Source organism: Juglans microcarpa x Juglans regia, chromosome 2D (assembly GCF_004785595.1).
Source record: "Juglans microcarpa x Juglans regia isolate MS1-56 chromosome 2D, Jm3101_v1.0, whole genome shotgun sequence".
NCBI lineage: Eukaryota > Viridiplantae > Streptophyta > Magnoliopsida > Fagales > Juglandaceae > Juglans > Juglans microcarpa x Juglans regia.
Genome location: NC_054596.1, coordinates 14,461,779 through 14,475,344, shown reverse-complemented (window position 1 = coordinate 14,475,344; position 13,566 = coordinate 14,461,779). Strand labels below are relative to the sequence as shown.

General features: G+C 35.2%; 2 protein-coding genes across 3 annotated transcripts; both read right to left on the bottom strand.

Annotated features, from left to right (window-relative positions):
• Positions 1 to 224: 224 nt before the first annotated feature.
• LOC121251217 (fasciclin-like arabinogalactan protein 21) lies at positions 225 to 1,893 on the bottom strand. Its single transcript, XM_041150582.1, is given in 2 exon segments — positions 225 to 1,480; positions 1,483 to 1,893. Coding segments are annotated over 2 exon segments (1,368 nt in total). The 5' UTR covers positions 1,871 to 1,893; the 3' UTR covers positions 225 to 500.
• A 7,439-nt stretch (positions 1,894 to 9,332) lies between these two features.
• On the bottom strand, positions 9,333 to 10,664 carry LOC121251246 (heavy metal-associated isoprenylated plant protein 23). 2 transcript variants are annotated; one of them, XM_041150608.1, is made up of 3 exons: positions 10,145 to 10,664; positions 9,681 to 10,007; positions 9,333 to 9,556 (listed from the first exon to the last, which is right to left on the bottom strand). In XM_041150608.1, the coding sequence occupies exons 1-2, from the start codon at positions 10,299 to 10,301 to the stop codon at positions 9,709 to 9,711; spliced, it is 456 nt and encodes a 151-aa protein (XP_041006542.1). In that variant the 5' UTR covers positions 10,302 to 10,664; the 3' UTR covers positions 9,333 to 9,556; positions 9,681 to 9,708. The 2 variants fall into 2 exon arrangements, with proteins under 2 accessions (XP_041006542.1, XP_041006541.1); XM_041150607.1 differs by having other exon boundaries at positions 9,333 to 10,007; positions 10,145 to 10,663.
• Positions 10,665 to 13,566: the final 2,902 nt, after the last annotated feature.

Below are 13,566 nucleotides of genomic sequence, written 5' to 3'. Positions count from 1 at the left end.
ATGATACAACTTGACAACCACTACCTATTTGAACTTGACTCATTTACACTCTTATTAGCACGTAAAAATAGCCCCTTTCATTAATCAAAATCATTTTTACTATTTGCATCCGAATCAAAGGAAATTAAGCCAGGAAACGAGAGACAAGATCAAGAGCCAATGAATTATACCTAAAAGTCCAAAACATTACTATAAAAAAAAATTAAAAAGAACGGATCCTAAAGAAATGACAAAGATGACGTTTCTTATTATTATGTCAAGAGATCAAAGACACTAGACTAGGCCGTACATACTACAATGCACGGATTAAAGCCTACTACTCGAGGAACACGTACGGATATCGACCGTTGACTTGGACTAGACTAAATCTTGTACAAGTGTACATCCGGCAAACACAATATACTCAGCCGTATACAGAGACAGGTCATTAAAAAAAAAAAAAAAAAACTCGCCCTGGCATCCTTCGGAAGAAAAAAACGGCGAGAACTAATTTGGTCTAATCACAGGCCATGGTGATCTTCGACATCCACTGACGGCTTGACCTGAGCCATGGGGTCCTCGCCGCAGCCTACATTCGCTTCCAGACCATCACAAATTCCATACACCGTCCTATCCGAGTCCAACTGTTCCGCCGGCCTGTTCGCTTCTCCTCCGCCTAGGATCAGGTCGAACGGTGCAGCGGTGGGATGAATGTGTGGGAATGGCAAGAACACGCTATGAACCGCGATCTTTAGGTTGCGTATCACGTCAGGAACCCTGATCCTCACGTAGTTTATCCTAACCGGGGCCCCCGACAAGCCTCCACCGGCGGTGGTGATCCTTAGCGACTGCCCTCGCTCGAGCGTCGGTAGAGTAATCTCCGTAGGGAGATTCTCAAGGTCGGAAAACGTCAGGTAATGATTCGGTACTATGTGGAAGCGAATATTGCTGATGTACGCGTGAGAACCAGAGAATATCGAGACGTCGTCAACCGCGAAAACCGTCATGTTGTTGAGGCCAATGAGTTCGCCGTACTTGACCTTCATCGCGAGCGCCAAGATGTTAAAGCCGTTGTTGCGGAGCCTAAGCATGGTGTCCCGGAGCATCAGGCGCATGACAGCGGGCTGAGTTGTGGAATAGATCTGGTGCGTCAACGTGTGCTCAGGATGGAAGGGGAACGAAAGCGAGGTCATCCTCTCGACGTCGCAAGAGAAAGGCGAGAGAGGAGCGACGAAGCCTTGAAGGCCGTGAACAACCACCAGGCCGTTGTTGAAAAGATCAGGTTGAGTGACCTCCACTCCTCCGATGAAGACCTTGGCAGCGGCGGAGAGGCTGCCATTCTTGGACCTTTCGGAGGTGATGGTGATGCATCGGCCTGGGCTCAACGTCTCGATCCTGGTACCGAAAGCAAGCTTCCGGAGATAGTCGAACGTGAAGAGGCCAGGAACAATGTGTTCTCGGAGGAGGTTAGGGATGGAGCAAGAGATGCAGGAACGGAGGAGGAATCGGAGGGAGCGAAGAGAGTGTAGGGACCGGGCCAGGCCATGGAGGCTGTGGAGTCGGAAAGAGAGGGTGCGGCTGTGGCTAGCTCGTTGAAGCCGAGATGGGAGAGGATCGGAGGGAGTAGAGATGTGTGGGACAAAAACGACTGGTCATGCGGTTCCTGAGGTGGTGTTGGTGTTGGTGTTGGTGTTGGCGGTGGAGTTAAAGGTACAGAGGGTGTGATGCTTTGCTTCGGTACGTGAATGGCGGTCGCGCTCGAGAAGCAGAGAGATGCAATGATTGGGATGGCCAAGAGAAGCAGCGTATATCGCAGAGAGGTCGCCATGAGAGGAATAGTAATTAGAGAGCTATGAAGTGAGTGAGCGATACAAAATGAAGGAGAGAGCATTTATCCCTCCAACTTGGGTGGCGTACGGATCAGCTACTGGAGTTTGTTACAGAATCTTACCCTGCGCGCGTGAGGAGGCGCATGTATGAGAATCAGGAAGTCTGACGGGCGCCAGGTGGTTAGAAGGTTCTGGATTTTTTTTTTTTTAAATTATCATTCCGTTGGGACTTTCTGCTTGGAATTCTTTTTTTTTTTTTTTTTTTTTTTAACTTTTCTGGTTAGAATTATTATTATTTTTTTTTGAAATCAACGTTGTTTTCAATTCATTATCCAATCACGTTGGTCCTCAATAATCTGCCCATTCCATGATTCATTATTCCCCACATCAGACATTACAGCATCAATCAACTATTTTGCATCACCCTCAAAATTAACATCTTGGAGGCCCAGTTCAGTGCATAGCTCCATAGCCCTCCACAGAGCATTACATTCAGCCACAAATGGGGAGCTAACATAATTCCTTACAGCACACATTGAGCTAAAATGTTCCCATTACAGTCCCTGATCACAATGCCCAACCCTTCCTTCACCACCCTCTCCTGGCTTCGACTTCCACCTTGTTCGTCCCATATTTGCTTGATGAAACTCTTCAAGCCCTGCAACAGCTATCTGTACAACTTTACTAAGGCAAATGAATTTATTTTCAAAACAATATTTATTTCTTCTAGACCATATATTTTTCATTATAACCACCGCCTCCACTAATTTTTCTTTTGGTAATTTTCTGTACATTTCTATCCACAATTGTATGAAATCCAAGCAGCTGGTCTTCCATTTGTTAACATGACTAACATTTTCTGTTCACATCAGAAGCAGCAGGGCAGTTCCACAGAACATGGATTACAGATTCTTCAGCCATTTTGCATACAGGGCATCTTGGGTCCTCTACAATTTTCCTTTACCACAAATTCAGCCTTGTGGGTAGGATGCTGTTAACTGTTTTCCATAAGAAGTGCTTGACAGCACCAAGTCCATCAAGTTTCCACACCTATCTCCACACTTCACAGAGAATCTCCCATTCTTCGAGAAGCCCCATATCTGTTTGTCTGCAGAACCTGTTCGACTGATAGGAATGGCACAGATCATATAGATTTGTTTAATTCAGATCCTTCTACATTCCATATATAAAGGTTTCTAGAGGTTGGGAGTGCAGTTGATTATAGTGGGTTGAAGCAAAATAGGAGTAGAAAATAGAACAAAATAATTCCAAGGTAGACACAAAGATTGAGTGTAGACTTACATCCTCAGCTGACAATGAGGAGAGAGTATCGTTGACAAAGTAGCGAGATTATAATGGCAGCACAATGGTATACGGAACCAAATCCGAAGTACACACCGAAGGGCTGGTGCATGCTCACAAATAGCACATGGACTTATAATCTCTTCTCATCACTCCAAAAGCCAAGTGAAGAAGAAGAAGAAACAAAACTTTCAACCAAATGTATAAAAGCTTAAAGAGAGGTAACTGCTGTAAAGAGAAAAAGGTGACCTAAATCTTAACCACAGGAGATGAAAGTAGTCGGTTAGAAAATTCGTTACCATTTCAGGTATAGAAATTCAGGGGTCGCAGGTATCTAGAACACCTGAAAACCTTCAATACGCACCCTCTAAACAGAAAACCCAATTTGTTTTGTTGCCGAAGCAGTGATATTTCTCAGCCTTTTTCCAACAGAATCTATCCTTGCCTTGCTGTTCAAAACTTCTACAAATGTTTGTCAGTCTTAAGAGCATGAGATTAGTTCTGCAAATATAGCCCTCATTTAGCTCTGTTCTGGTCATGATATGACTTCAGCATGTCATAGTGTCTTACAGATAAAGTTGTCTCTATGTGATATTAGAGACATGACTTCAGGTGCATTCTTCAATCATTAGAGTGGTCACATTACTAATTGCTTAACTTCTCAGCCTATGACTGATGATGCTTGAAGCTTTTAAACCTACTTCATGTGCAGCTTAATCTCATAGCAGCAACGAGCTCCTTGTAAGACTCCTTGAAAAGGATGCGTTAGTGCATGCATAGGCAGTGCTGAAAAATATTTAGTTTCCACGTGTCCTTGCAGCTCTTCACAAGTTTTCGACTAAAAGACCCGCTCATGAGTGCACAAAAGTGACCGTACGAAAACCTGGTGAGCCAACAGCTGTGAAAACCAACATGGTGGAGGCCGAAAAACAAAACCACAGTGCTATTAACTAAGCTCCGTTGACATCTATGCGCAAGTGTTTCAATATAGGTTTTCTCCCACTTAGTAGTTCTACCTTCTCCCTGACAATTAGAGATAACAATCAAAATTGCAGAAAAATCAAACCTTATGTATCAAGGTGATTTCAATATACCCATTTTGTTTTCCAGTCATCAAGGGATTCGATTTGACCAGGGAATTTTATGGGGTGAAGAAGTACCTCCAATGCATGTAGATATGAAATTCAAACACTCTTATGTAAACTGTTTCTATGGGTTGTTTCTCTTTTGCACAAAAATAATTGTCATTTGTGCCTAAAACAGGTAGATAAGGTAAGCTTCAAATTCCTCCTGAATTAGCATATGGGCCAGAACCAGCAGGATGCTTTTCAGGTAGGTTCAATTGGTTGGATAAGTTCACTGCTTGAACTAGTTGACAAATTGCAATATTGGATAATGGATAAGGTTTGATAAATCTCAAAGCTCCTTAGTTGCATGAGTGTGATTAACTGTATCATAATTATGACATGCTTCTGTTGGTAAGGTGCTCAGGTTATATCGACATCCATGTTATTCTTTGTATAGGTGACTGCAATATACCTGCCAATTCAACTCTTCTAATGATAGTAAATTTGTCAGATGGGAAGCCCTGGAAGTTCAGGCGAGTTTCTTGCCCATCCTGAATTGAAACCTTTTATAAGAAAGATTCTAGACGGGTAATTAAACTGAGAAAATCTCATTCTAAGATACAAGTTTAGATAGATGGTAACCTGAACATTCAAGGCCTGATACGAATTTTACCAGCTGCACACACAGCCTGGGAATCAGATCATAGACCTGCAATAGATTGGCCTCCCTTCAGGATCTGCATTGTCAAAATGTCACAGGGGAATCAAGTAGCGTCACACATAATTGCAGAAGTCACGCATCTGCCTGAGACCTTGATAAAACAATCTTCCCTGCACTTGTTTTTTATGAGATTAATGTCTTATACAGTTTTGGTACTAAACATCTAGGTAAAAAATGAGATGTATATTCGTAAAAGAACAAAGGGGTCAATCTGAAATGAAGACTGGTAGTGCACAATACTGAGAATCGGTTAGCACTACTTGTTTAACTGTACACTAGCACTGATATGCTTCCTCTCCCTGTTAGGAACCCAGCTAGGGAAGAGATCGTGTGAAGTAAAGTAAACTTAGCTTGAAGTGGGAACGACATCACTGGGCATTATGGAGCACTGCATTGGGAATTGACTGAAGGGAAGCTGCTGTGAAGAGCTGCAATACGCAGCGTTTTGAGTAATAAATAGAGTCTGTAGTTGGGTTTGTGTAATGCACACCGTTTTGGGATTAAAAACACCAAAACGGTGCACTTTATATTACTGTCATTTTCTATTGCCTGTGAGGTTAGTTTATCAACGTTAGAAGTTAGTTATAGTGTCAGGAGTGCTTTCGTATATGAGGGAGAGAGCTGCTAATCTTCTTATCTTTTGAAAAGCTATTGTACGAACTTACTATTTGGAGGCTAGGGACCCTCGAAGATCCCGTAGCAATACAAGGCCAGTTTATTTCCATTTTCATATTCTGTTCTTACATCACACAGCCACCGTTATAGCAGTACACTATATTTTCATCATTTACATATATCCAAGATCATAACACTCCCTGATTACGTAAAATAGAATTGATTTTCAAAGTGGCACGGGAGTGCGTCTTGCTTTAGAGCAAATTGTATGGCAGAATCTCATGGCTGACACTAGTCATCTTTCTCAAAAGGGCAAGCTGCCCAAGACATTCCCATTAGCTTCTCTATAAATTTTCTTAGAATTTGACTAAAAAAAACACATTTCTTAAAATTTTTTCATAAATTTTATTCATCTTTCAAAAATCTCATATATCTTATTCCCTATTTTTTCTCTATTTTACTAAAATAATTTTTATTTTTTTATTTTTTCTACTCCTTTATTTGTACATCTTTAACTACGCATTTTTTATCTTTCCAAGAATGATCAGAATAAAACTTTATAACTTTTTTTTTTCACATTTTCCATTATTTGTTGTATCCATATTTTCGATTTTTCACTTGTAACGATTTTTTTTAAAAACTACTCATCTCTCTAAATAATAATATTTTTAAAATAAGTACTTTTGTAATAATAATATTTTAAAAAAATCATATTTTCACAAATGGTTATTAAAAAAAATGATCATCTCAATGGTAACATTTTTTTCAAATTTCAATTATAACAAATATGGATATAGGAGAAAATGTAGACGATTAAAAGAAAAAATTATTTTATTTGTTAGAATAAAAAAAAAAAATATATATATATATATATATAAACTGATTTATGGATGAATAGTAGCTCTCCAAGTGTAGGGAGCCACTGTTCACGTCATAAAACATTTCCTTAAAATAGAAAACCGGATACAGATGTACTTATGTCAAAAAGTTTTAAATTTATTTCCTAAAATCTAGAGATTTGAAAAGTTTAGGGAAGCATTCACATCCGATTGGTTAAAACTCACACTTTTTATAATTTTCTCTTGAATTTTACTCATATTTTAAAAACCTCCTATATTTCATTCTCTATCATTTCTCTATTCTATTAAAATAAGAAAAATATTACTTTACCCACTCAACTTGTCTCTCATTTTGACACCTCATGTATTTTTTTTTTTTTAAATTTCTTTACATTATAGTTAAGGAATTGACTATTAGTGTATTAATATTTTTTTTATATTTTTCAAAAATATTTTAAAATGATAAAAAAAATATTAAAAAAATTTAAAGAAAAAAAAAAAGAAAAGGCCACTTGGAGCACCGCTCTTAAAATAATATTTTTCTATTATTTTTTTATTAGTTTTTTCTCTCATTTTCATTTATAATATTTTTTTATACTCTATTAAAATATAAATTTGGAATAAAAAAATCAAAAGAAAGATTTAGGATGTGTACAGGATAGTCTCTGTACACGTCCTAAAATCAAAACTTAATTTAGGGAATCGGATGTAGATGAGTTTTCTTCACTTTTCAATTTTTTTTTTTTTTTTTTTCTATAATTTAGATAAGGATTAGTTTTAGGAATGCGAATGGGGATGCTCTAACCCAACTGCTTTCCGACTGTTTTTTCTTTCCCGAGTAGGACTGGTATCAAGCTCCATCAGCACTGGAAATTGTTCTATTTTGGAGGTAATTGATCATCCTGATTGATTTAACAAATTGGGTGTCTCTTTGACACGTGGCTTGCAACATGATCTGTATATGTGATTTTGATCTTACACGAAGAATATGCATAATTGTCAATTTTTATCCCAAACAGCAGCCCCCTCTCCCCATATAAAATTTAAAAATTTAAAAAATTTAAAAAAAAAAATTGTGTTTTTTTTAAGTATTTTTAAATCATTTTAAATATTTTAAAAAATTCATAAATTTATTAAAAAAACATTTCTTTAACAGGAAAAAAAAAAGAATAAAACCAAATCGGTAGACACTCTCAAAGAATTTATCAGCGACTTTAGTATTATTCTTTTCAAAATTTTATGACTTTAATGACGTGGGAAGTGCATGATGACCCGTCTAAGTTTGAAACATGAAAAAATCTACACAATTTTTTACTATTCACACAACCTTCACACACTACACTTTTTTTAATTTTTATTATTTTTTTCTTTTATCAAATATTTAATATATGAATAATGAATAAAATAATTGAATTAGTTTTAAAAAAATAAACTCAAAAAAAATTTAAAAAAAATATTACAAATTTTAAAAATTTTAAAAAATGTGATGTGTGAAGGTTGGAGAAGTTGTGTAGCATTACTCTTGAAACATACTCTCTAGCGCTCCTCTTCCTGTAAGTTCTTCTGCAATGCGTAGGCATTGAGGGAATTGCTAAAGTGATATGTTTCAAGGTCAATACATCTTAATGAGACTTACACAATATTAATATTTACACATCAATTCAAATCATTTTAAATCATCTCAATATTTAAATGCAGCGTATCAAAACCCACATTAATTCACACAAAATCAACACTGTAGTTACTATATATATAGAGATATTATCCAAATTAGATCACAGATAAGCAAGAATTCAGTAAGTTGGCTTTGTTTCTCGAGCAATGCTACACAACCTCTACATACCATATTTTTTAAAATTTTTTAATTTGTTAATATTTTTTTTAAAAAAAATTGAGTTTATTCTTTTAAAACTAATTTAATTCTTCTATTCATTATTCATATATTAATATTTGATAAAATTAAAAATAATAATAATAATTAAAAAAAGTGTAGTGTGTGGAGGTTGTGTGAATAGTAGGAGATTATGTAGATTTTTTCTTATTTCTTAGGGCCTTGCCTTTCCGTCTGCTATATATATATTTTTTTTCCTGTCCTTTCCTTAAATTATATTTGAAAAATAAAAATAAAAAGGAAGTGTTCTGCGTAGGTTATTTATAAAAAAGAAAAACGAGCGACAATTTTTATTAAGCACGATATGGGATTAAAGAAATTATGAATCAAGGATTGCCTTCAGGGTAGGAATGCAGTAGAGGAAAGTGCCCCTCCATTGCATCTCTAAATTAGTTGAACCTCATTGCTCATTGATGGAGAAACTATGGATTTGCTTTCTGAGACTCGAGGTATTGCACGTGAATCTCTCCCTTCTTGGGATTGATATCACCCCTTTACGTTTCCTTTGGATCAAAGGAAGGCTGCTGGTAATAGAAAAGCGAAAACGAAAGTAAAGATGATTCTTCCTCTACGTGTAGCTCAAGATATGCTTTTCTTTACCTCAGCTCTCTCAAGAAGCTGCCAGATGGTTTTGATATATTTTGAACTCTGGATCATCATCTTTTCGGAATTCTAGCAAGCTCCAAGGGATCTTTTGAAAAACCTTCTTTGAAATTCCAAGTTCAGCCCAAGTGTTACACAGTTGGAATTTCTTGGCAATCAAAAAGCCATTTTGACTGATAATATATATTATTTGCATCTTTTTGTTTTGTTCCCAATACGATTTGTGCTTTGGTAACTCAGAATCTCTGCTTATCTTTCTCATGCCTCATTGCCTATGTAATTTGTATCTTGGAGTGTCATCAAAGACCTTGGCATGTGAGGGTGGGTCCTTTTTATATGTGCCATTCAGCTTTCTTTCTGGTCTTATGAAATAACCCCTACCTGGATATAGCAAGCATCCATGGCCACTCTCTACGTATAGCAGCCAGCTTGCACTTGGATTTAAGGTGAATTACAGCTGTGGACAAGCCAAAGTCACCCGGCAGAAAAGAGAAACCATAACATCATGGATAACGACAACCGAGTGTAGCTATACAATAGGTACCTCATAACAACTCAACACAGCATCCCACCAAATACCCAATAATCATTCCACACTTCAAGGCCCACAAAAACCACTCTTTGAAATTGCGAAACTACAGAATAGTTTCTGCTCATGATTACCCTCCATAGAAGAAGAAAAAGAAATGAAAACATGGATTAGCTTACAGATTTTCTCATCACTACTTCTTACATAAAAAGAAAATCCCAAAACAAAATTAAGTAGTTAAGCCCCCCTACATTGGAATATTACAATAGTTTATAGGTAAGAAAATAAGAGGAGAAGTAGACAAGACGGAAGGTCTGGTAATTGTTTCTTTGGCTACATAATAGAGCATGCATTGGGGTTGTCATCACTGAACATATTGATGTAGGGATCTTCATATCTTGTCACAGTGCCAGTGTTGGAAGTGTTCTCTACATTCCTGACAAAACCAGGAGGTGCCTTCTTGTCATAAGCCTGAGCAATGTAAGGCTGAGCCACTAGGTTGTAAGGAACGTAAGGCCAAATCTCTGCCTTTTTCCCTGTTGACTTGGCCTTCTTCAGCACCTTGCTTGCTTCAACGTATCCAGTTACAGTCACTTTCTGTTGTTTCCTGCTTATGTCCACTGATTTGACTCCTGCCAAAGCATAGCATTTCTTTTTCTAATCAGATATAGCTGTCCGTTATCATTTGTAACAAGCAAAACCAAAAAAAGGACATGGTATATAAAAATGCAACGTAGGAAGAAGAGATTGGAAGGGAAATGCAACGTACCACTTAACGAAGAGAGGGCTTTCTTGACCTTAAGCTCACAGCCATCACAATCCATCCTGACCTTCAGCTCCACAGTCTGCAATTGCTTCTTCTTCTTGTGTTTATGGCTACTGGCCATCAAATCAGACAAGTACTCCAAAGTTCCTCCAACTCCCATTTTCTGTTTTAAAATCCCTTTGAAGAAAAGCCTCTTTAATTTGATAGACGAACTCAAGAGCTTCACGAGCTCGACAGGTCAAAGAGACAAAACCCAGAAAGTTTTTGAGAAACGAAAAAAGAGATGGAAAAAAACAGAGTTGGTGACGGAGGAGATGGCAACAGAACACAGATTGGTTTTTAATATGGGGAATGTCTTTAAGGTGATTTAATAGAAAAGAAGACGGAGCCCTGAGAAGCTGCAAAGAACTAACCTACAAATAATGTATTCCTTCCTTGCCTTCTAACAAACAAATAAATAGGCTTTAAAGACTGCTGTCTTCTTGAACTTCTTTACTTGCTCTGGTGTCTTTCTTTGCACAGGCCTGCTGCTTATATAACAAAGAGTACTGCTAGAGCCACCGGCTCTCGCTGGAGCTACCGCTGCTTTTAACATGTGTTTTTTTATGTATTTTTTTCAATTATTTTTTATAAAAAAAAATTTTAATATTTTTAAATATTTTAAAAAATAAAATAAATTTAAAATATTATTAAAAAATACTTCTTTAATCATAAAATAAAAATAAATCGTTAAAGAAATATTTTTTAATAATATTATAAATTTTTTATTTTTTTAAAATTGTTAAAAAAATTTATATAAAAAAAAAATTTTAAAAAATACACATAAAAAAATACATAAAAATCTAAGCGGTCGTCTGGGAGCGGGACGCTCGGCATTTTCCAAGCCGTAAATTATATTCAAACAGAGAAAAGGTAGTGGGCCCGGAACAGAACAGTAAACATAAACTTTAATAAAACCCTGATATTTTCTGCTGAGACCTTGGTCTTTGAATCCTGGGGTTCCCAATCCCAATGCAGAAACCTTATGCTTAGGATGCAAGAAAGAATTTGAGTATATATTTATGAATCTTCGACCCTATATGTTAGGTATGATTTTTTTTTTAGAAAATGCTAGATGTATTTAAAGAAAAATTTATAAAAAAAATTATTTTTTCGCATGTAAGTTATTGATATATTAAAAATCATGAAATTTAAAATTTAAAATTTAAATTTCAAAAGAAAACTAATAAAATAAGTCTTGTGAATAAAAGTACAAGTAAAACTGTAAGTATATGTTGAAGAAATTTATAGGTTTAACTCATCTCATGAAACCAGTTTTTTAAGAGAAAATTGTTCATTCCTTATAAACATGTCAAAGACCTTGTCCATAGATAATGTGAGATTATTTCTCAACACCTTCCCTCACGTACAGGTCAGTATTTTTCCTGGTCATTATCATAGAATAAGTAGTGTGAGCGTCCATTCGTCCTATGGCAGACTTTGATACTATAAAAAAATTTATGGGCCTAACTCATCTCATAAAACCGGTTCAACAAGAGAGGATTTCTCATTCTTTATAAATATATCCAAGATTTTGTCCACAAATAATATGAGAATATTTCTCAATATTGCACTACTTCATATATATATATATATATATATATCTCAAGACATCTATGTTATCTCTTGAAATTCCCTAGAATATGGTTACCATACTCTTCTTCCTCCAGGAGTCATAGATATCTACCAATAAACATTGTATCTTACCAATAGCCAACATATTTCTTCATGAAACGGAGTATCATCACGAGATATTCTCATCACTTTAGATTATATTAACAATAAATAATTATTAAAATATCTCATATTTCATATATTTTCCTTGTCCTTTTGAATCGAACATTATTTGTTTGAAACTTCACTCTTCTATAATTCATCAATCAACGCATTTTATTTTTATTTTTGTAGTATTTTCGTTTTTAGTTTTTAGTCTTGGCAATTAAAGAAGAAGAAGAAGAAGAGTAGAGATTTAGGGACAGATGAAAAAATCCCCGCCAATAAACAAAAGCTGCCAACAGTAGGCAAACCTTTTCAAATTGGAAAATAATAAATACATAATATTTTATAATATTTTATATTACAATATTTAAAAAGATTAATATTTTTATAAAATATCTTATAAAACTAACATCATTTTATAAAAATATTTTTATTTTTATAATATGTTATATAATATATTATATAAAGTGTTATATATTTATCACTACTTAAATTTAAAATTGAAGCAGTTGCCACGTCGCAATCTGCAATGCAAACCAGGTATCACGCAATGAGAATCTTGAGCGCAGGAGGCTGACGCGTGTTAGAATCCAACGGCAGATATGGCAGGAGTGGACGAGTAGGAGCTGGCTTCCTTTTTACGTGTGGAGCTGTCTTCGAAGCTCCTGTTTTTTGGCTGTTGTTGTCGAGAGGCGTGCTGTTTTGGCGTTGGTTGGGTTTAATTCGTCAGCGGGCGGGAGCGTCGTCTTTCGCATGTCATTTTGAGTTTAATTTTCTTCTTTTTTTTCTTGAAAATCATAAGATTATAAATAATTTCTTTAATTCATTTTGAAAAATATTGTTTTGGCCCTAACACAAAGTCTAAAATACCATCAACAAATTTATAAATACAGAAAATAAAAGATAATGAGATTCATTGATTAATTGAAACTCTTTGAAAGACTTTTAAGTTTGGTTTGGTTATACATGTGATATAGATAAAAGTTAAATAAATATCATTAGAATATAAATTTTTAATAATATTTTTATTTTGAGATTTAAAAAAATTAAATTATTTTTTATTTTTTGTATGAAAGTTTAAAAAAATTATAATGATTAGTTTAAAAAAATTATAATGATTATTTTGAAAGTATTTATGTTTGAGTGACGTTTAATAAAGATATTAGATGAGATGAAATGAGATGAAATTTTTTTCCAAACAAATTAAGACTTTACTATGTAAGGCACCGGCCGATCATTATAAATATACTTTAGGTACAAACTTCGAATAATTATACATTGATGAAGAGATCACAACTTCTAGTTAACTATTTATCTGAAGGTATCATTTATCTGTTTGCAACAAAAAGATTCTGTAGATGCTGAGATTGGAATAATCATAAGAGTAATGATACTATAGTCGTAAAATATGTAAATATCGCGTAATCATTTTAAAAAAGAAAAGTAGAGACTATTATTAAAAATTTAATAAAAAAATTTTAATGTAAATCTCATATTTACTCTTTTTTAAAAAAATAAAATAAAATTACGCTACATTTGTACAGTAAACGATGCAAATATCGTTTCTCCATTTTCTCTAATGAAAATAATTGTTGGACATGCCTTCATGAACAAAACACAACGCGTTTAGGTTAAGCGCACAGCTAGCTGGAACTGCAACAGATCCA